Source organism: Euprymna scolopes, chromosome 24 (genome assembly GCF_053919585.1).
Source record: "Euprymna scolopes isolate OS-2025 chromosome 24, ASM5391958v1, whole genome shotgun sequence".
Classification (NCBI taxonomy): Eukaryota; Metazoa; Mollusca; class Cephalopoda; order Sepiida; family Sepiolidae; genus Euprymna; species Euprymna scolopes.
The window spans coordinates 7,483,141-7,505,143 of record NC_136505.1 but is presented as its reverse complement, the minus strand read 5'-3'; the positions used below and the strand labels follow the sequence as shown (position 1 = coordinate 7,505,143).

At 34.3% G+C, this 22,003-nt stretch overlaps 1 protein-coding gene across 1 annotated transcript in view; it reads right to left on the bottom strand.

The window, feature by feature from the left end:
- Positions 1 to 21,566, bottom strand: part of LOC145246573 (diacylglycerol lipase-beta-like) — a 60,562-nt gene extending 38,996 nt beyond the window's left edge. The window contains exons 1-3 of the mRNA XM_080108186.1: positions 21,334 to 21,566; positions 14,921 to 15,168; positions 2,884 to 3,067 (exon numbers count right to left, since the gene is read on the bottom strand). Of these exons, the coding sequence (XP_079964312.1) occupies positions 2,884 to 3,067; positions 14,921 to 15,168; positions 21,334 to 21,428 (527 nt within the window). The 5' untranslated portion in view covers positions 21,429 to 21,566. The remainder of the gene's footprint in view (positions 1 to 2,883; positions 3,068 to 14,920; positions 15,169 to 21,333) is intronic.
- Between the last annotated feature and the right edge of the window lie 437 nt (positions 21,567 to 22,003).

The following is a 22,003-nucleotide window of genomic DNA, read 5'->3' as shown; positions in this document are numbered from 1 at the left end:
CTGGTTTTCTCCCCAACATCTTGGGGAAACAAAAACAAAAAACTGCCTCGCAGCCTAAGTGCGGGATTTCATTCCCCTATCGTGTGATGTTTGACCTCATTAAATTTACACACCTGTCACTTAAGTTTTTAATTGATAAATTAGAACATTTTTTAGTTTCTTTCCCATTGTGGCCAATTAAAAAAAAATGGGACTTAGGTGCCATCAGCCAGAAGCACAATTGAAAGTAAAATTTTGTTAGCAAAAAAAAAAGAAAAAAAATGCTTCATGGTGGACGCAAACTTGCAAAACTTAAGTTTGCAAGCGAACATGCCATCAGACCATGATGTCACAGATATTATGACTTTGCAAATTTAGCTTTTTAAAGTGCAAGAACGAATCGACCGTGCGTGCATGTGTGATTAACAAACAGCGTCGAAACGAACATTTTTACCTGACCCCCCCCCCAACACTTCAAACAAAACAACATTTCTAATGAAATAATTGACTATTTTTTTTAATTTTTCGATATTATGTGTCCGAGAGATCACTCTTTCTAACGGTACCATGTTCATGCAACTTCGATGCTAATGGCAAGAGTTTTTAGCGGACATACAAACACACACAAATGGCTGAAATTTATATAGTGATCAATATCAGTATTGAAAAAATACTGAATATGTGTTAGAGACTGTAAAAATAATACCAAAACCGCTTGGCATCATGAAAACCATTTAATTACTATTTTTAAACGTGTTCATGCAACTTCGATGCTAATGGCAAAAGTTTTTAGCGGACATACAAACACACACAAATGGCTGAAATTTATATAGTGATCAATATCAGTATTGAAAAAATACTGAATATGTGTTAGAGACTGTAAAAATAATACCAAAACCGCTTGGCATCATGAAAACCATTTAATTACTATTTTTAAACGTGTTCATGCAACTTCGATGCTAATGGCAAAAGTTTTTAGCGGACATACAAACACACACAAATGGCTGAAATTTATATAGTGATCAATATCAGTATTGAAAAAATACTGAATATGTGTTAGAGACTGTAAAAATAATACCAAAACTGCTTGGCATCATGAAAACCATTTAATTACTATTTTTAAACGTGATTTAAGTAACATATGTCTAGAGATGACCTGATTATTTTATGATTAGTGTTTCCACTTCACTTCTCGTTTCTTCGCTTTTAATTGATTTTCCATGTTATCTTTTGTTTGTTAAATTGTTAGGTGAAAGTACAGAAATAGGTAAAGGAAGCCTGCACCCATCCTTATATTAAACCGTAATTATATATATATATAAATTCTTAATATGAGGAAAAGTTGAATGGAAACAGTAATTGTAAAAATAACTAGCAACCTATAAAGTTTTTAAAAATATTAAAGAAAATTAAGTGGTACATTGGATTGGGACAAAAATAAAAATATTAATTACCTCAGTCTAGAAAGATTGCATTAAAAACAGAATCCTTCCATTATTTTTCCGCAATAAACTTTGAAAAATTTGAACAAACATTTTTTAAATTGTCAAACTGAGAATAAAATACCAAAAAAAAGAAAACATATAAAATAATTGTTAATAGGACAGTGTTTTCTATTTTAACAATAACATGGAATTTGATTTAATTCTTTCCAGAAAACAATCACATTGAATAAATTAAAGGATTTTATTGATAATATGCCGAGATATAATCTATAAAAGTTTTCAAAAGTATAAAAGAATTAACGTAATTTCATTAAAACAGTTGCAGGCACAAAAAAAAAATTCAAATACGGAAACACCAAAACTCTGCTGAAAAAACACCAGCAGACAAGGACTAATATCTATAACCTCTAAGGCTAACCCTACAGTCATTTAACACCCCCACTTGCGAATCCTTGCCCTAGCAAACGGCTAGTACCCCCACTCCCTATCCCATTTTTTTCTGCTGCTCTCACCACAAAGACTTTAATTTTTAAATATAAATTTTAAATATAATCTTTAAATATAAAACATAAATATAACCTTACAACATCAGACCCATGTTAACTCTTTCTCCCCCTTGCAAGATTGAACTTACGCAAGAACTATTATGTTCGTAATCTTACAGGCGGTTATGTCTAACCAAATTTAGTGAATAAATGAATCATTCTATATTTACCAATATATACTTTTTGAAACCACATTTTCCACTCTTATTGTCTCATATATATATATATATATATATATATATATATACATATATATATATGATTTTTACTTATTACTGTATATATTATCTATTATTTATAATTAATAAGCCTCATATTGTATTAAATTCTATACTAGGTCTACTTAGTAATTGGTTATCTCTCAGTATATATGCTGCTTCTTTGAGTCATTTTCTCCTTCACCATTCTTCTCTGTCTATAATTATAATGGTAGATGGTTTCCCTTTTTCCTTCAGATATGGGCAGCTACACCCGCTTTTTCAATCTCTCCACATTCTATAGCTTTTCAATGTTCTTCTATTTCGAATGACTTAGGACTTCTATCCAGTCATGGCTGATGGAACAAGAGCATGCTACCACCGTGAATGTTCAAAATTCCATTTAAATTCCTGAAGTCAACAGAAATATTCCCGAGTTCAGCAAGATACACCTGAAGAAGGTCAGAGGTTACATCAACCGAAACATTGTGAAAATCACAAGATGAGAACAGTAGTTCGATGAATCCAAATAATACGACATATCTTTTATTGTTTACTACATTAAGTTGTTTATAAAAATTCTTTTTTTTTTCAAATTGTATGCAATAAATTGACTAAAGTTACTCTCCTCATGAGTAAGCTTTAAAGCTTTTTAGGAGACAATTGTTGGCAAAAAAAAGAATGACAGAAAAACAAATGCTAACAGAAGAGACTTACCTTTTCTCCCAAACTTTCACAGAAAGGTGGCCACGAGGACGAATATGTCCCATAGGATCAAAGAGAACCACGATTCCTATGCTAATAATAATGCAGAGGCACCAGCCGCATATAACAGCCCCTTTTACTGTCCATACTGCCAAAGTCTCACAGCCAGAGGATTTACCAAATGCCCAAAAGGATCCTACAATAAAGAAATAGTCAATTATTCACACAAGACTTGACGTTTGACATAAAAATATATATTATTGAGGCCAATAAATGGTAAAACAAGAAGATATTTTTCTATATGCATTGAAGAAATTTGTAGAATTAGCAATACAACTGTTACATTTAAGCATGGCATACCAACAAAACTGGTGTAAAAATATTTGGTTGTGGGTGGGATTATCAATGGAATTTATCACAAAAAATTAGATTAAATTAAAAAAAAAAAATAGGACTTGTATTATAATGGATAAAGTACTAAGTAAAATTCTTCTAGAAGGTGAAGGGTACAATCTTTGGTGTGAGTGTTACTCCGAATACAATTGCAAATTAAGACTTTTATCTTGTCATGACTGACAGAATGAAAGAACGCTACTCATAGATTAAATAAAGGGCTCTATTCTAAGTTCTGTGGAGATTCCCGAGTTTGACAAAAAGTTTGATAAGTTATACCTGAAGAAAGTCAGAGGTTATATTGTCCAAACCGGTGTGAGAATAATGCTCAAAATTCAAACAGTAATCCAAATAATCCAAATGATGCAAATTATCAATCCTCATCTAAAAATTCATAAACATCAAAAAGGAACTTTTGACTGGAAGTTCAAGATTAGAATTAGAGATGAACAGCAAGTTTTGAGTGAGAATGTAGCAAAGTAGATCGTAAAATCTTTCTTAGAATCCTTTGAGATGAGTAATTTGCGTATTTAGTTATTTAGTTGTGGATTGTTATCCTCATCTTCATAGTTGTTGTTGTTCTCTCACCATGTTTTGGCCAACATCCTCTGGCCGGCTTTGGGTCGGATTGAAACTGTTATCTTTAGACAATGCTCAACTAGAACTGTAGAGATTCAATGCCTTTATCCAATGCGCCACTGCAGTAATTACTGGGGATAGTTACGAGACTCAGCATTCCTATTCTATTGTAGTTAATCACCTGAAGAAGGCCAGAGGATGAGTTGGCTGAAACGTGATGAAACAACCACAACTATGAAGATGAAGATAACAGTCCGCAAATAAATAAAATCTTTCTCTTTGGCTGGCAGGTTGATCGGATCTTCCAACCTTTTTTTGAAAGCTCTACCCTGCCCCCAGTAGGTAAAACGTTTATATATTAGATGCAAGTTTACAGCTGCATAAAAACAGAACAAAAAAAAAAGTGATGCTATGGAACACAAATGTTATTAGTATTTTTTTCATGGCAGATGCTATCTACCTAAAACTAAACAAAACTTCCATGAGTCTAAATAACTTCCAGCCTTGACAGAGTACAAAACAGACTTTGTGGCTTAGTGGGGGATGCCCTTTTCTCTACCTTGCAACCTCTCTCCCACAGAAGAGATGTTGTGAGCCTATCCTTGTTTTATCATTATTTCCATGGCAGGGGCTCGTCTGAACTCCAATCTCTGGTCCCCCCTCGCCAATCTTTCATGAAAAACACCCGTCTAGCTGAATCCACTGTGAAAAATTTCCCCCACTCTATATCTGTGCCTAAATCAAAACGCGGATTCCATGAACACAGCTTCTTTCTTAGAGCTGCACGCCTGTGGAACTCTGTTCCGTCTGCCTGCTTCCCACCGGACTACAACTTGGATGTCTTCAAGTCCAATGTTAACAAATTCCTAATGAACCGCCCCCTTAAGTAAACACTTCATCAAATCTCCACACTAACGTAATGTACTTGCAATAACCCTTATCCCTGAGTGGCTTCCGGGCCTTGATAAGTGGTGATCACTGTGTTAAAAAAAAAAAAAAAGTAAAGTTTCTTTCCAGTCTGTGGCACAAAATACTGTTGATGACTACAACATGGTCGCTTTGAAGTTCAATGTAAACAAATTGTTGTTTAGCCACCTTCTTAAATAATCCAATTCTGTCTCATCATCATTAATCCAATCGTCATGATGTTCTCTCATTGTCCAGCTCATTTGATCCTTATTTTTCTAATGTTTTTTTTTCCCCCAAAAGCAAAATCATAGGATTAAGGGGGAAGAGAAATAAAACTGCCATGAACATATTAAAAAAAAAAAAAAAAAAAAAAATGAATATTTCTGTTGCTAAATTAACACAATGATGACAACTACTGCCATCATTGTCACAACCTACAACATGTGAACTCATATTACAGCTGTTTACAAGACTTGTATTGAAAGAATATCTCTAGTAATGTTACAAACTGTGTATTAGTGTTGTAATCTTACACTACCATTTCAATCTTAAGTGGACCTTACGTTTACTTTTGACAGACTTGTGACTCTTGTGTTCCTTATTTTATCCTTTAGTATTCACATTTAGCATATAGTAAAAACCTTGTGCCCAAAAAGGGACATTTAGTGATTTTTTGGCCAAATTTTAAAGTTATTTATTACATTCAAGACCTAGTTTCCCATTTAGACCTATCATTTAGGATTACTTTCCTGCAAAAATGGACCAAAAACCTTTAATATGCTCCTCGTGGCGGTTAATTGCATGATGACCATTGGGTAAAAAATCGCTCATATCTTAGTTCCTTATCTAGGTTCTATTCTGCACAAAAAATTGTCTCATATTTGCTATCAGGTATTCCAATTGCTCCCACTAGCTTAATGCTAGGATTTTTCCATTGAAAATGGACAGGTATTCGGGTTTTTTCTCGAAAAATATATATTTTCGGGGTACAATTTTTTAATGTTTTTTTAATATTATGACCAAATTTTTCCTCTAATTTCTCTGAAAATGATTTTCATTCCTTGCCAATCATAATTATTCAGCTACAGGATGTCAGGAAGTGAGAAAAGTCCATTGGTATAGCTACCATAGACTAAAGGTCAAAAAATTTGTATTTCCGTCCACCCGTCACAAAAAGTCTGAGAATCAAATTTTCATTCTTTATAGTTATAGTAATGAGAATTGAAATAGAAAGAAAACTGCAACCAGTAAAAATTAGTAATTGACACAATATTTAAAGACATAATGCCTCTTTTTGTTCAAATAGCATGGCACAATTTGATATAAAGGGTATTCTCAGATAATATTTGTCATGACTTAAGGAGGAATTTAATCAGCCACAAAAACTTCTGTCATGTTAGAAAAATTGCAGATGATACAAGAAACTAGAATTATCATTGAGAAGTGAGTAATCTACTATAATGGCATGTTGAAGAAAAATAGAACAATCAAAATCAGTTTTTGTGATGGGTGGACAATTTCAAAGTTCATTTGTCAACGTCGATTTCTGTTATTTTTCAGAAAAGTGTAAAATGGAAACAAGAAAAATGATGAAAACAAGAAAGGTGACAAAGAAGGCCACTGTGCAGCAGGAAGCTGTAGGTGATGATAAAGATGAGAAACCGAAGATGGGACGTCCAAAGAAGGCAAAAGCCATGTCTGCAGCAGAGCGAAAAAGAAAATCACGTCTCAATCCCGAAGTCAAAAAACGCGAATACGAAAAAGAAAAAGAAAAAAATCAAAGAATTGAGGGAGAGCAATGAAGAAAAATTGAGACAAATGTGGCAAAAGCAGAAGGAAAATCAAAGAAAAAATATGACAAAACAAAAAAGGTATGGAGTACGACAGAAAGACAAGGCAAGGAAGAAGCTGGAAGTTGAGAAGTCTGACGTATCCACAGAACGCACAAGGAAACACCGCGCATCAATGAAAGTCAAGGTAAATTTCAAGAAAACACCACTGAGGTCGCCACTGAAGAAAAGAAAAAAACGGCTTGGAGAACAACTGTCTTCGCTAGAGCGTGAAGAGCGCATCGACTTCATGAAATCTGTGATAAATAGTCAGAGCCCAGGTACGAAGCAAGCACTGGAAGCAACATCGTCCAGTTCATCACCAAATTTGAAACCAGTGGAGGAAACGTACACTAAACTGAAAAAGAAACGAGATCCGATCAGCAACTGCGTTAGGAGAACACTTCTCACAACACTTGAAGATAGTTGTCCTAAAAAGAAAGTCCGTAAGTTAGGAGCATCTTACCACACATATAAGAAGGCAAAAAAATGGAACCTTGAAGAAATGCTCTCTGATACAGGAAAGAAGATGACCACAAGACCCAAGATAACAGAAAAAGTTAAGCTCGCTAGTAAAGAATTCTATGAAAGAGACGACATATCCAGAGTACTTCCATATAAAAACAAAACACTGAAGATGAAGAATCAAAATGGTAATGTTGAGAAAGTTCCCATCCATGTCATGGAGCTGTCATTGGTCCATGCTTACCATAAGTTTTGTGAAGAAAATCCTGACATTAAACTCAGTCGGCGATCATTTGAGAATCTTCGACCATGTAACGTGAAGCTGAAGAGATTTCTTCAAAGATTTGTATGTGCATGCTCATATCATCAGAATATTGATTATATTCGAAGGGGGTTTGTCAGAATGCTGCAGCTGAACAAGCTGGATACTGAAGTTTGGTCAAACAACGAGAAAATGATGGAGTATCTTTTATGTGAGAAATCGATCACATGCATCCTCGGTCGCTGTAATGTATGCAAACATTTTGACAAGTTGCGTGTTTTGTTTACAGATAATCTCAAATGCAGCTTGGATTGTGCAAGGAAAAATGTGAAATGTGTTGATTTGAAGCACACTATCAAAATACAACAGTTTGAAAAGGTGGTCTACCAACATAAAGGCACTAGCGAATAAGAATTTGACATTTGATGAGCTTCTTCAACTTCTGTTGAAGCAACTGAAAGATTTCCCACGCCATCGTTTTAATGTCCAGCACCTGAAAACTACACGTTTGTTGCTTGAGGAAATTATGAGTATTCACTGGCAGCAGAATACAGTCACCGTGTACCCCGTTGTCGTGCTTCGTATGGTGGATGAAAACATCAGAGAGGATCATTTTGTCTTCTACAGTGAAGATAAGAAAAAAGACCCATGGTTCGTGGAACTCTGCAACCAGAAGATAATTGATTTTTATGCAGAGAAGTCAATCCATATCAAAGAAGACATTGAATTCATCGATGGTTGTGGGAGTCAATTTAAATGCAAGGAAGCAGCAAGATTGTTTGTGAATCGAACCATCAAAGGAACCCGGGTGTACTTCGAGACAGCTCATGGAAAAAGTAAGAGTGATGGATTAGGAGGAGTTGTGAAATCGTACTGCCTGGTAGCCGTTGTCAGTGGAGACGCCACCATACGGGACTGCAAGGAGTTGTTCAATTTTTCACTTAAAGCTCTTACAGTGAAAGATCGTTCCAAAGAAGAAGGGCCAATGATGAATCGAACATTTTATGAGGTAACTGTGGAGGAAGCGGAACAATATCGTGCCAACAATACCATAAAGAAATATTATCTACCCCAAACACTGAAGATCCACCAAATTTCAAACAAAGTCAGCAATTCTCATGGTATTTACACACAACACTTTGCACTTTGAAAAAAAAAATCTCGTTAGCCCCCCCCCCCCCCCCAGGCGGTCAAAAGAAGTAAAAAAAAAAAAAATGCCCCGAAATGACATTTTTTGCCCCATAACTTTGATCCATCCATCCAATTCAGGGGCAGGGTATGATATTTTGTGACAGAAAGACAAGGGATGGGCTTATCTCACATGGATATCCATTTAAATCCCACTTTTTCCAGTTTCGAAAAATCCTGACTTTTTGTGACGGGTGGACGGAAAACGAATCAACTGGCCTTGCAGGAGAAGACCTCATGAAAAAAAACTGACCAACTGGTATGAAGAAGCCTTTCATAGTGCCTTCGATTTTAGGTATTAGCCATTCTCACCAAATAAATGTAAATGCATTAATTCTGAGGTCCTTACTTTTTGTGACGGGTGGACGGAATTTAAATGGCCAACACAGATTGCACCCAGTGAGCAAGAAAAATGTATTAGCAATGAAAAAAAATGAGTTCCAATCCAATTAGATAAATTAATGAGAAATCATGTTAGGGGCATTTTCCAGAGTACTTAGGGTACCCAAAGAGAAAGATCAAGACATAAATTGAAATTTTTGTGCAAAATGTTCCCTACCAACCAGTTAAGTAAATGCATACGTGACTCCATGTTGCTTGAATTTTTGGCCAATTAATGAGTTATTCATCATTACTCATTAATAGAAGATGCCAAAAAACCACCTATATAATATACCTCTATACTTCAAGTAGTATTTTAGATGGAGTATCTTTTTTTTTAAAAATTCCGAAAAACAAGCGTTCCCGCCCCAAAAGTGCTATTTTTACCTATAAATGACCAATTTTCCTTCCATTCCCTTGTTCAAACATATGACATGTTATATACTGTCGGAAAGGAAATTTCGAGGGGATTAAGAATATGGTGTCCATTTATTCATTCCAATAACATGGTGGCCACAAGAAAAGAAAAACTGTCTGGGCATGAGGTTTTTACTTAATGCTATTTTGTGATTGATGTTTCGGACAAAGCAGTAAGAATTGTTATTTTCAGAGTCAGAATTCATCCAATTTTATCATTCGCTAGTTTTTGACCTTGAAAATTTTTTTTTATTTAGCTCTTTACATGTTTTTTTTTTTTTTACATGAAAGAGTCACCGCTTATCAAGGCGTAGAGACCGCTCGAGGATAAAAGTAATGAGTGTATGGTAGTCAATGGGACAATATTGTAGTAATTGTTAGTAGTGGAAATTTGATAAGTTGGATGGCTCATCAAGAATTTGTTCACATTGGACTTGAAGACAACCATATTGTAGTCAGCTGGAAAGCAGGGAAATGGAAGAGAGTTCCACAGGCGTGCAGTTCTAAGAAAGAAACTTTATAGCTTAGTTTCAAGTAACATTTTCGATCATAAAAAGATTGAATGGCTGCATCTTCACTGCCATCCAAATCAGTGAAATAACCCATTTTTCAATCAAATCGATTGCATGCTGTAGTTGGGGATCCACTGTGGTGCACCAGGAGAAAGCTTCACATGCTTCCACACAGTGACTTAGTCCATAATATATTGTAATCTACATTGCACTGTAGAGAACCTTACAGTGGCTTCATGCCTTGTCTGAAACAATCCCCCCCCCCCAAAAAAAAGTGAGACACATCAAATGACGACATAGACATGCGTGTCAATTCGTTGAATCTTTTTATGATGGAAATTTGTTATTTGAAACTCAAGTGTGACAGATTGTCTGATAAAATTTCTCAAAGATCATCATTAGCAGCCCTGCTGTTTTAACAGCGTCGGCGACGACGGCTTTCCAAATTGTAGAGCAATGGTAATATCTGGAAGATAAGTAAAGAGGGTAGTTTCCCATTGCTTTCTGTCTTGATTTGGTGGTGCATCTCCCTCAGTGAATTAAACACACCTCATGATACCAACCTGAAAATTTCTATGACTCAGCGCGGTACAAAGATGCACAGACATAAAAATAAAGTCATTCACTATGTCATTAGTCTATTTTTGTTAATTTTTAAGTAAATAACAAATTGTGTCAGCCATAGTTATTGATGAAATAACAAATTGTGCTTGTAGGCATATTTAATAAGTTTTGCAATTTGACATTAAATAACTCAGAAAGTGGTTGATATATCATAAAACATGATGATAGATTGCCAACACCTGTTGGTTGTTTTCGATTTTGTCTACAATTTAACAAATGATGCGTTCAATGGAAGAATGATGTAAGTGCCACTTGATACTTTTCACAAAAAAGAGCTTAAATGTTTGGAGTATAATGATTCTTTTTGAAGCTTTAAATGGGTTTAATAATCATGTAATGGAAGAAATTAAAGACAATCTTACAATATCATCTATATATAAAAGCGAAAATGTATGTGTGTGTGTTTGTATGCCTCGCAAAAACTTTTGACATGGATTTTCACCAGATCAGTATCATTTTCAGGCTTGAACCTTCCGACGACAAATATCGAAAAATTGGCTAAAAACATTCATTCTTTCACCCTCAACCAGACCCTTTTCTACAAGAAGGGGTGAAAAAAAATTGTTCCTTCATGACAAGATAACTTCTACGCATGCGTCAACACACGCAAAAGACATACCTTGAATTCGTTTAAATATGATAAAAACCGACCTAGATTCGCCCACGCATCCATAGCACAATGGATAAAGTGACAGCATCGTTATCTTAAGATTGCACGTTTAATCCAAGTTATCTGATGCTTTTTTTTTTTCGATTTTTAAACTTTTAATATTGAAACAAGGTTATTTATACCATTTTTTTTTTGCTTTTTGCTGTTTTTTTTTTGTTTTTTTTCCGAACACGTTCATTTTGATATGTAGTTTGCTTTCATTTTTTTTTTCATTTTTTTTTTTTGTTTTTGTTTTTCCGATTTTTTTAAAGAAGTTTTACGTTCGTTTGCTGTTTTTTTGTTTTGGTTTTTCCGATTTATTAAGAAGTTTAAACAGGGTTATTACTTCGCTTATTCTCCCCCCCCACACACACACACCTCCAAACACCTGGGCAATGCCGATACCCCCGCTAGTTCAAAAATAAAGCACAAGTTTAACCATATATAGTTATAAACCATATAGAGGTCAGTGCAGAGAAGAATATACAAAAGAAAAACACTTTATATTGAAGATATTGATATATCTATGCTAAATTACATTATATAAATATGCAAGGATGGAGTACTCTTGTCGCATCTGGGCAGGAGCTGCTAGATAGGACTTATTCTGCCTTGATAGAGTTCAAAATAGACTTCATAGCCTCATAGGAGATGTCCTTTTTTCTTCCCTGCAACCTCTTTCTCACAGAAAAGATGTAGCGAGTTTGTCTTTGCTTTATTGTTATTTTCATGGCAAGTGCTCGACTGAGCTTCAATCTATGGTCCCCCCTCGCCAAACAGTCACAAGAAACACTCGTCTAGCTGAAAACACTATCAATAATTCCCCCCACTCTTTAGTTGTGCCAAAACCTAAACGTAGATTCCATGAACAAAGCTTCTTTCTTAGAACTGCACACCCGTGGAACTGTCTTCTGTTTTCCTGCTTTCCAGCTGACTAAAATATGGTTGTCTTCAAGTCCAATGTAAACAAATTCTTGATAAGCCGTTCCCCTTAAGTTAACAAATTTACTGGATTTCCATTACTGACAATTACTATATTGTCCAATTGACTACTGTACACTCTTTAACCCTTATCCTCGAGTGGCCCCTGGGCCTTGATAAGTAGTTATGCCTATGTAAAAAAAAAAAAAAAAAAATGCAAAAAATATTTGCTGTGATAATATCTAATGTATTTATGGTATTTAGGTTACATAGTCTTTAATGTCATTTTCGTCAAACTTATTGGCATTTTGATTTGAATATTAACACAACCTTTTCCGAGCCACTTATTTTTGTGAAATATTTTTTCTTCTCTAAGCCTGCGCTTTCCTATAATGCGTTTTGAAGAACTACTGACATATTCTACTCCACGATTTCCCTTCCATTTGCTGTTTCTCTTTCCCACTGGTCAACCTTTCTTGTTCTTCCAATCATATTAGAGGGGCTTACAAAATTAATTTTTTAGATGTTTGACTTTAATGAACAGTAATGATGTTAGTGATCGTTGATTTGCAAGTCTGGAAAAATCCAAACAAACAGAACATAATTAGGTAGAGAATTTAAAGAAAATCTATGGTCTTAAGTATCCACATTTCAACAGATGTATATCAAATATTCAAACATTTATTTTCACATAAATACTTTGAATTCAGCAATGTTTTTTTGTGATTAGATTCTTCTTGATATTTTACGCGTTTTGTGACAAAAATTTCAACCAAACACATTATATGTATATGTTTCATGTAATCATTTGAAATAACCATAATTTTGTTTTCAATCTGTTTTACTTTTGTTTAAAAATCAAATCTTATTAATCAAAATAATAAAAATGTTTTTTTTTAATTTTTATATACTAATGCTTTACTTAGATTTTTGTACCATATGTTGCTTTTATAATCAATCCATAATTACAAATATTGATAAACAAAATTGCACAGTTTAAAGGAACAGATGGTGAGAAACTGCCATTGGACATATTCTGTTAACGATATCTCCAAACTTAGATCTACATTAACTCTATCACAGATAATGAGCACTCTCTCATATACAGGGCTTTATGGGCAAATTTACCTTTAGTTGACCTTTTACAACTAAATATTTTTGTTTACTAGCCAAATACAAAAGTTATTAGCCAAAACCATGTAATGTTAATTCACTCTAATGTTATGAATAAAATAAGTTGTTTTTTTTTAAATTTTATGAAGAAGTGAGGGGAGGGCCAGGATGCCATATTGTTTTAGAATGTGTTAAAATTCAAAGACCAACAAATCCATTCAACGAGATTTACAAACTATTTTATTGCTAAAAATTGTAAAATTTGATTTTCTTAATAAAAAAAAATACTTGATAAATTTAAATTAAAGAATCCAAATTTGCCGACTTGAACCTCCAAAGATTTCAAATTTGCCGACTTGAACCTCCAAAGATTTCAAATTTGCCGACTTGAACCTCCAAAGATTTCAAATTTGCTGACTTGAACCTCCAAAGATTCCAAATTTGCCGACTTGAACCTCCAAAGATTCCAAATTTGCCAACTTGAACCTCCAAAGAATCCAAATTTGCCGACTTGAACCTCCAAAGATTCCAAATTTGCCGACTTGAACCTCCAAAGATTCCAAATTTGCCGACTTGAACCTCCAAAGATTCCAAATTTGCCGACTTGAACCTCCAAAGATTCCAAATTTGCCGACTTGAACCTCCAAAGATTCCAAATTTGCCGACTTGAACCTCCAAAGATTCCAAATTTGCCGACTTGAACCTCCAAAGATTCCAAATTTGCCGACTTGAACCTCCAAAGATTCCAAATTTGCCGACTTGAACCTCCAAAGATTCCAAATTTGCCGACTTGAACCTCCAAAGATTTCAAATTTGCCGACTTGAACCTCCAAAGATTTCAAATTTGCCAACTTGAACCTCCAAAGATTCCAAATTTGCCGACTTGAACCTCCAAAGATTCCAAATTTGCCGACTTGAATCTCCAAAGATTCCAAATTTGCCGACTCAAACCTTCTAAGATTAAAAAACTGCAGACTTGATAAATCTGAGATTACAAAATTGCAGACTTAGTTTATCAGAGATTAAAAAAATCGGACTTCAATTTCTACCATTCTAAAAAGTCCAGCTTCTTCCAAAACTCCAATTCTGCAAACCTGGTATAAACTATGTTGCACTAGCCACATCTAGTTTCTCCAAATTTTGATTTTTTTTGTTTCTTACTTTTCATTTTGCATTAAAAAAATTTTTTTTTTACTGGGGAGTCACCACTTAACAATGCCTGGAGGCTATTTAACAATAAGAGTTTGTGGCTAAACACTTGGAATTTTAAATGTGGACAAAACAATAAATGTTAAGGGGACAAAATTGGGGTCAAAGTTTAAAAAAAATTTGACTTCTGCAGTCTCTATCAAATTACTCAGTCAATTTTTGGTCTAAACATTTGAAATTTTACATAAAGTGTATTCAGACATAGAGCAAGATTTTTAATCGGCTTTTGGATGAAAATTTGGTTGCCAAAGTGTCAAAGTTCACAAGATTTGACCTTTGCGGTTTCTAGCAAACTATTCAGCCAATTTTGGGTCTGGAAATTTTACATAAAGGGTATTCAGACATGCAGCAAGCTTTTTAATCAGTTTTGGGGTGAAAATTTGGCTGCCAAGAGGTCAAAGATGAAAGAGTTGACCTTTGCAGACTCTAACAAATTCCTCCACCGATTTTGGGTCTAAACATCTAAAATTTTAGATGTAGGTTACGTGGACAGGAGTCAAATTTTTTAATATACATATGCACATAAAGTTATGAACAGTACATAGGGCCCGAGCAAAGCTGGGCTGAACTGCTAGTATTAAATAAAATCATGACTCACCAAGAATGTTCCAAGTAAGTTCTGGCATTCCAAGAAGGACTTTCAGATAAAGAAAGTATGACATTCTCCTCCTGGGGAAGGTATTCGTGATGCTGCCTTTCATACTGATGTGGATGATCATGACAGTTAAAAGGATACTCAATGATAAAAGAGTGAGGACACCAACATAATACGTCCATAGTAAATGACCACCATTGCAGTTGAAAGCCTCTTTATGATGATGAAATACAACGGCAATTACGGTTAACCTGGAAAAGAACAGATGGAACAAAATTATTTATATTGAATTAGAACCAGATTTGTATTACTTGCTTTGATCAAACTATTCTTCTTATTTTCTGTCTTATTTTAAGAAAAGGTTGTGTAAAATTTCAACAGCAAAAGAGAGATAATCCTAGCAAACTTTATTAAAGTTACCTCCCCTTATCAACCAAATTTTTTTTCACACATACGAAACCATAACAAAAAAAACAAAAACAATTCCAAAAATGCAAAACCATCTACGGAGGCTTTAACTTTTCTCCTTTATTTTCCAAGATGGTGACCAGAGGCTACACCAAATATGTATTTATGGTGTTTGGTTTGGGTTGGTTGTTTTGTAGAGGAAAATTGCTGTTTTTATCTGGGAATTTGAAATAAATGATTAAGTTCTAAAAAAGGAAAAGTAAAAACAAAAAACAAAAAAAAAAACCCCAATAGCATCAATGTTTGGTGCAATTTTGGTCAGGAAGCCGGCATCATCAGACAACCTAATCTAGTAACATCAGATCGAAATTTGAGTTCAACACGAAAGGATATGACCTAAAACCTCACCAGAGTACGTACGATATCATAGATGAAGGGCTTGTCTGAAAAAAAAATTCAGAGGATATATAATCCTACGAGTTCAAGACAGTATTGAAGAGACACTTAACTCCCTGAAAACATCTTGTCTGAGTTAAACCTCCTAAAGAAAACATCATAACCAAAAACTATGTGCATGCTATTCCGTATAGGTGTGGAATAATATACAAAGGTGCAACATGCTGCCAAATAAAATAAGGGGGAAAAAAACCATGCAAAGAGGTGTCGACATCCTACTCATTACAGCGCCTGAAATTCCCAAATTTGTCACCCATCTGGTACTGACCAGGCTCAATGTTGCTTAACTTTGGTGATCTAACAAGAACCGGTCTGTAATAACATTGAGCTTCTTAAATTAAAGATTTGTATCTATAAAAAGTGAAATATAATTGAAAAAAAAATCATATTTCCACAGAAATATATAATTTAGGAATTTAAAATTTGTGATTTGAAAAAGTTAAATTTCAAATATAGAAATTTTATTGTATGCAAGACAGAGAATACAGTATAGCAAAATATATTTCCTTAACCCATGAGTTTTCAATGTTTATATATCTCCTCGGAGGAAAAGTATTAGCAAATATTATAAAAGGTTTGCACCTAATTTGCTAACGGAAATAAACATATCCTTTTTTTGCTGCATCAATGTCCAATTTCCCTTATTCTATGTACCTATTTACTATGCCTCCCCACGGGACAGAGTTAGACACCAGGGTCGTTTTTTAACGTGGAGAAAAGGTACAAAAATAAAAATTGTCTCAATCGTGAAGGATTTCTCCTCCACCGAAAGAGAACAAGAAAACGAAGTGCAGCATCTGAAGAACAGATACTACACTTTGATCTTGTCCCGAAGGCCAAGATGTAACTAAAATAATTTAAAAACTTTAAAAATATTTAATTTTCTATGTTTAATTCAGGTACCTATTTACTATGCCTCCCCACGGGACAGAGTTAGACACCAGGGTCGTTTTTTAACGTGGAGAAAAGGTACAAAAATAAAAATTGTCTCAGTCGTGAAGGATCTCTCCTCCACCGAAAGAGAACAAGAAAACGAAGTGCAGCATCTGAAGAACAGATGGTGTTTATTTGCTCCCCCACTGAGCAAATTAGGCACAAGGCCGTTTTTAATGTGAGGTAAAAACCAGCTCCCCTAAAAGTAGGCAAAAAGGGGTCACTCTGGTTACCAAAAATAATAATTGTCCCAGTATAGAGGGTTTCCCCTCCATTGACTGGTACAAATTATCTTAAGTGCAGCATCTGAAGAACAGATACTACACTTTGATCTTGTCTCGAAGGCCAAGATGTAACTAAAATGATTTAAAAACTTTAAAAATATTTAATTTTCTATGTTTAATTCAGGTAACTTGATTATATGATAGAGATGACATCAATGTAACCGCCTTCAACCTCAACCACCAGCTTGATACAGGTCCAGAACTGGGAGCATGCCTTTTTTACAAGCGCCGGCAGAAGCTCGGTGAATACTAAGCAGATGGCGGCAATCAGGCTTGCTTTTGTGTTGTGGGAGGTCATGTTGGTGATGTTCTCAACGTATGACCAAACAAAGTAGTCCAGCATGTTCAGGTCGGGGGAGAAGGAGGGCCAGAGAGAGAAGGGTACAAAGTCATAGCACTCCTTCTAAAGCAAAGTCTGCGTCTCTTTGGATATGTGGGCCAGTGTTAAGTCCTGTTGTCACACCCCGGGTCGGCCAGCAACCACCTGAATGCACCAGAAGATCACCACACTCTTTAGCATATCCAAATACACTTTAACAAGCCTATATTCCCTGGTAAGGGTGTCTCAGGCGATTAGCAATAAACTAACCCCTTCTCAAAGAAAGAAGGCAAAACGTGGGAGGGTGGACCTCCTAGAACTACACAGAACTAAAGAACTTGAATTGCGCAAAATTCTAAATGAAGAACATTAAAAACACGAAAAAAATGTAACTTTTATTGCTAAATTTTTACTCACTTTCCACCTTAACACCTTTAAAATAATGACTTATAAAGATTCTCCGGTATGCTGAAAATAAATATTGCACTTAAACTTGCTGCAAACAAGTAGTTTTCTGGATATTAAGCAATATAATCCCTTACGTAAACACTAGTGGCCATTGTAGTACGTGCAAGTGTGTACATATTTTCGATGCCCGTGAACACTATTTGTTTTCAGCATACTCGAAAATCTTTAAAAATCGTTATTTTAAAGTTAATTATTAAGATGGGAAGTAAATAAAAGTTTACTCTTTTTTTTTGTATTTTTTTATTCATTTTAGGTTTAATTTAGCAAAAGTCAGTTTGATTCTGATTCAAATTTTGTAGAAGTACCTGAATACGTATGCATATAAACATATTTAATATAAATTAGCTGGTTGCCCAGCATTGCCCGGTTGTACAACGCTTAAAGATGATATTTTAATTCATGCAGATTGCGTATGTATTCTTATAGAATCAATCCTTTATTAATTATTATATATTATGAGGAATAATTTTCCCTGTAGACTAATTCACAAAAGAAATAAAAAATAACGATAATGTCGGTCATCAAATTCAGTCTGTATTTGTTTACAATATCACATCAGCTGATATTTGAGTTTGACAATGAATGCCCTAGAAAAGTCACTTCTGATTAACATTTAGTTTTAAAATATGCAAACGAAGAAATCATTTGTGGCGATTTTAAATGGTACCTCTTCTTTTATCATAAATTGCACTCATTAATAACAAAAAAAATAAAATTAAAATAAAATTGTGAGGTACACCTGGGCTTAAACAGGTGATCATTCGATCGGTAGTCGAATGCTCTACCACTGAGCTATATCTCTAGATGACAATAAATCTTTTTTTTTAAGAAGAAATGATTTGCTGAGATTTTATTATTTTCATTGAACGATGTAACGTAAAATATTCCTCTGTAAACATTCTTCTTTTTTATCTATAAGAGAGAAAAGACTATTTTTAAGATCGCAATTTTTTGATTTTCGAGGCTTATCAGATAAATTTTTGTACAAAACATATTTAAGAACATTGCTAGACATAAATTAGCTTTGCGTGAAATTTGCAAAGATAGGCTCAGCCGTTTCGGAACCTATGAGGAAGGAACTCACATGCACGCACGCAGGAAGTGACTTTTATATAAGAGTGTACAAGCCTTCAAATTAAGTATGTAAATACAAATTCTGTGCAAAGTAATCATTTTTGCTCATAATCCATATTTAAGCAGAACTTTAAAAGTTCATAAATATTATTTTTGAACGCATATGTGAGGTTCCTTAAATAAGTTTCCAGACATTTTGTGTATAGGTACCATTATTGACAGTACACACATAAAACTTTAGTCCCCTTTGAAGTAATCTTCTCCAACTGTAATGCACTTGTACCGTTTCAACAATTTCTGGAAGACCCCATGGAAGGCCTCATATGTGAGCGTGCCAATGTCCCTCATCACAGCCTCTTTCATCTCCTCAATTGTCTCATAACAGCAGCCACTAAGGTTTTCCTTGAGATTGAGGAAGCAAGGTCTGCGGGATCTCAATTAATCAGCTCAATCATCTCCCTACTGTCATAATAACGTCTTTCTTTCTGATCTTCTGAACACCCTTGGGACAAAGTTTGCGCAAATCTTCCACCTCTTCAGTTCCTCACAAATAATTGTGTGCACAGTTCCCACACTGACATCAAACTGTGCACTTATTATCTCTATAGACACACAACGGCCCTTATCCATGAAATTCTTTATTTGGCCAATCAACTCTGGTGTTCTGACTTTCTTATTCCTCCCACACATTTCATCATCCCTTACAGACTTTCTGCCTTCTTTGAATTTCTTATGCCACTCAAAAACTGGTGCTTGATTCATGCAAGATGGTCCAAAAGCAATCTGAAGCATTCCATACATTCCTATAGCATTTTTCCAAGTATAAAACATAATTTTATTGCATATCGTTCTTCTAAAGTGTCCTCACGTTCAGATTGCATTTTTGAAATTCACCAACTGTGATAATCAGGCTTTAGTAGGATGTATTCTAATTTCTGCTGTAGCTGTTCGTTTGAATCTGAAATCATAAAAATTTGTTAGCCATCTCATAAGATGCATAGGAATAACATACTGAATTTTCAAGAGTCTGCGACAATTTTAAATACCTGTAAACTTATTGAAGGCACCTCATATATAAAGTTAGATTAGGTATGTGTGTATCTTTATATATCAGGTTGGTGCAAAAGTTTTTGCCGGCTTACAGAATGGACATTTTAAATCATTTGTAGTTTATATTAGTCATATAGTTATTACTTAAACATATCACGATGATTAATTTATAACCTTTTAAGTAGGTTATATATGAATCAGTAAAACAAAATAAATTGTTTCTGACTAATTTCCCCATTATTTGAATAAAATAAAAAAAATCTTTGGGCATTTACACACACACACACACACACACTAAAGAACTTTGTGTGTGTGTGTGTGTGTGTGTGAGAGAGAGAGAAATTCTCTATGAACTCGGAAACGACTAGACTAATTTTTTTAAATTTCATATGAAGGTACTTGCTATCTGGGAGTATTCTTATGTAGGTCTTGTATCGGATTGCATCTGATAAGTATCAAAAATCGATAATCGAAAAAATCGGTGTAAAAAGGAAGACCGATTTTGACCAAAGTTAACACTTTTATACAACCTAACATCACAAGTGCATTTGAGAAATTTTATCATCGCACAAGCAGAAAAGTGCAGCCTATAAAATCAACTGTAGATGTTTTTTTTAAGACAGAGGCGCGTTCGACATGAATGTTTCTTTTTAGAGCACAATTGAACTATAATATTTGATTTCGTACGTTTAACTTTAATTCAAGTGATTATGTAAAAATAATTTCATAAAATCTTGGTTCTTTGATAAGACAGGGGCGCGTTCGAAATGAATGTTTCTGTTTAGAGCACAATTGAACCATGATACTCGATTTTTGAAGCCATTATTTACAAATAATTTTATAAAATCAACAGACAGATTCTCTACAGTGCAATCTAGACGGTAATATATTTTGGACTAAGTCACTGCGGGGAGGCAAGTGAACCTTCCTCCCGTTCCACTGCGGAGGGGAGGGGGTAGCTAACTAAAACTAGCAATTTGATTTAAAAAAAAAAAAAGAGGCAATTTCATCGATTTCCACGAAAATAAAAACTATGGGAGAGTGGAATATTTGTTGATCCTCATTTAATCCCGAACAACGTCGGGTCTTCCTGCTACTAATATCACTGGACTCCAACGTTTAAGGTTAGGAATGTCCACACCAAGGAACCTCCACCCCCAAAACATCTGATCGGAAACAGGAGTGACTATATATATATATATATATATATATATATATATATATATATATATATATATATATATATATATATATATATATATATTAGTTTTTAAAATAATGAAATAAAGAATTCATGAAAAATGACCAATATGAAAAAAAAAAAAAAAAAACCGATGTCAGATATTTTCTCAAAACGTTTATCCAAAAATTGTATTTGAAAATGAAAATGAATGAAAAAAAAAAACAAAAAAAAAATATCGTACCAAGCGGCTCGGGTAAAAATCTCTAAGAGTCCAGGGAAAACTAAGTCGTCGCCACTAATGTGCCATCGTCTATTGAATAGAACAAGGGCCGGCATTATTGCTGAGAAAAAAAAGAATTCACCAAGGATTGATAAATCTCTGGAGAAAAATTACATATCGTCCACATTGAAATAAAAATGACAAAATACCCTTTCGTCACAGACGACGACCATTTTACAATTCTGCTATTTCAAACATGGCCATAGTTTCGTATTCAGTATAATTGCTTACATTTGTTGTATCTCCAGGTTTATTTTATTTGTTTATTTTATTTAAAAAATATATAAATTATTTTGCGTAAGTTTACAATGCATTAAACTATATCATTAAATGTCCCCATAAAATAAAATACGAAAATATTTGTAAACAAACAGACAACTCTGCTTATGGGTCACATGTTTCGGTGCTCATGGAGATTTACGATTATTTTAAACGAACGCATTTCACATGAAAATATTGTTACGTACTTACGTGTCATATCGAAATTAGAATATATCCCCAGAAATTACGAAAAATGATGGAGTAGTAAAATAATTACACCTAAAAATAGAATTAATGAAATTATCTAGTCTTATTGTATGCTTTAATGTGGAAGAGTTGTGCGTTGTGCGACCAATTCAGTTTGACAAAT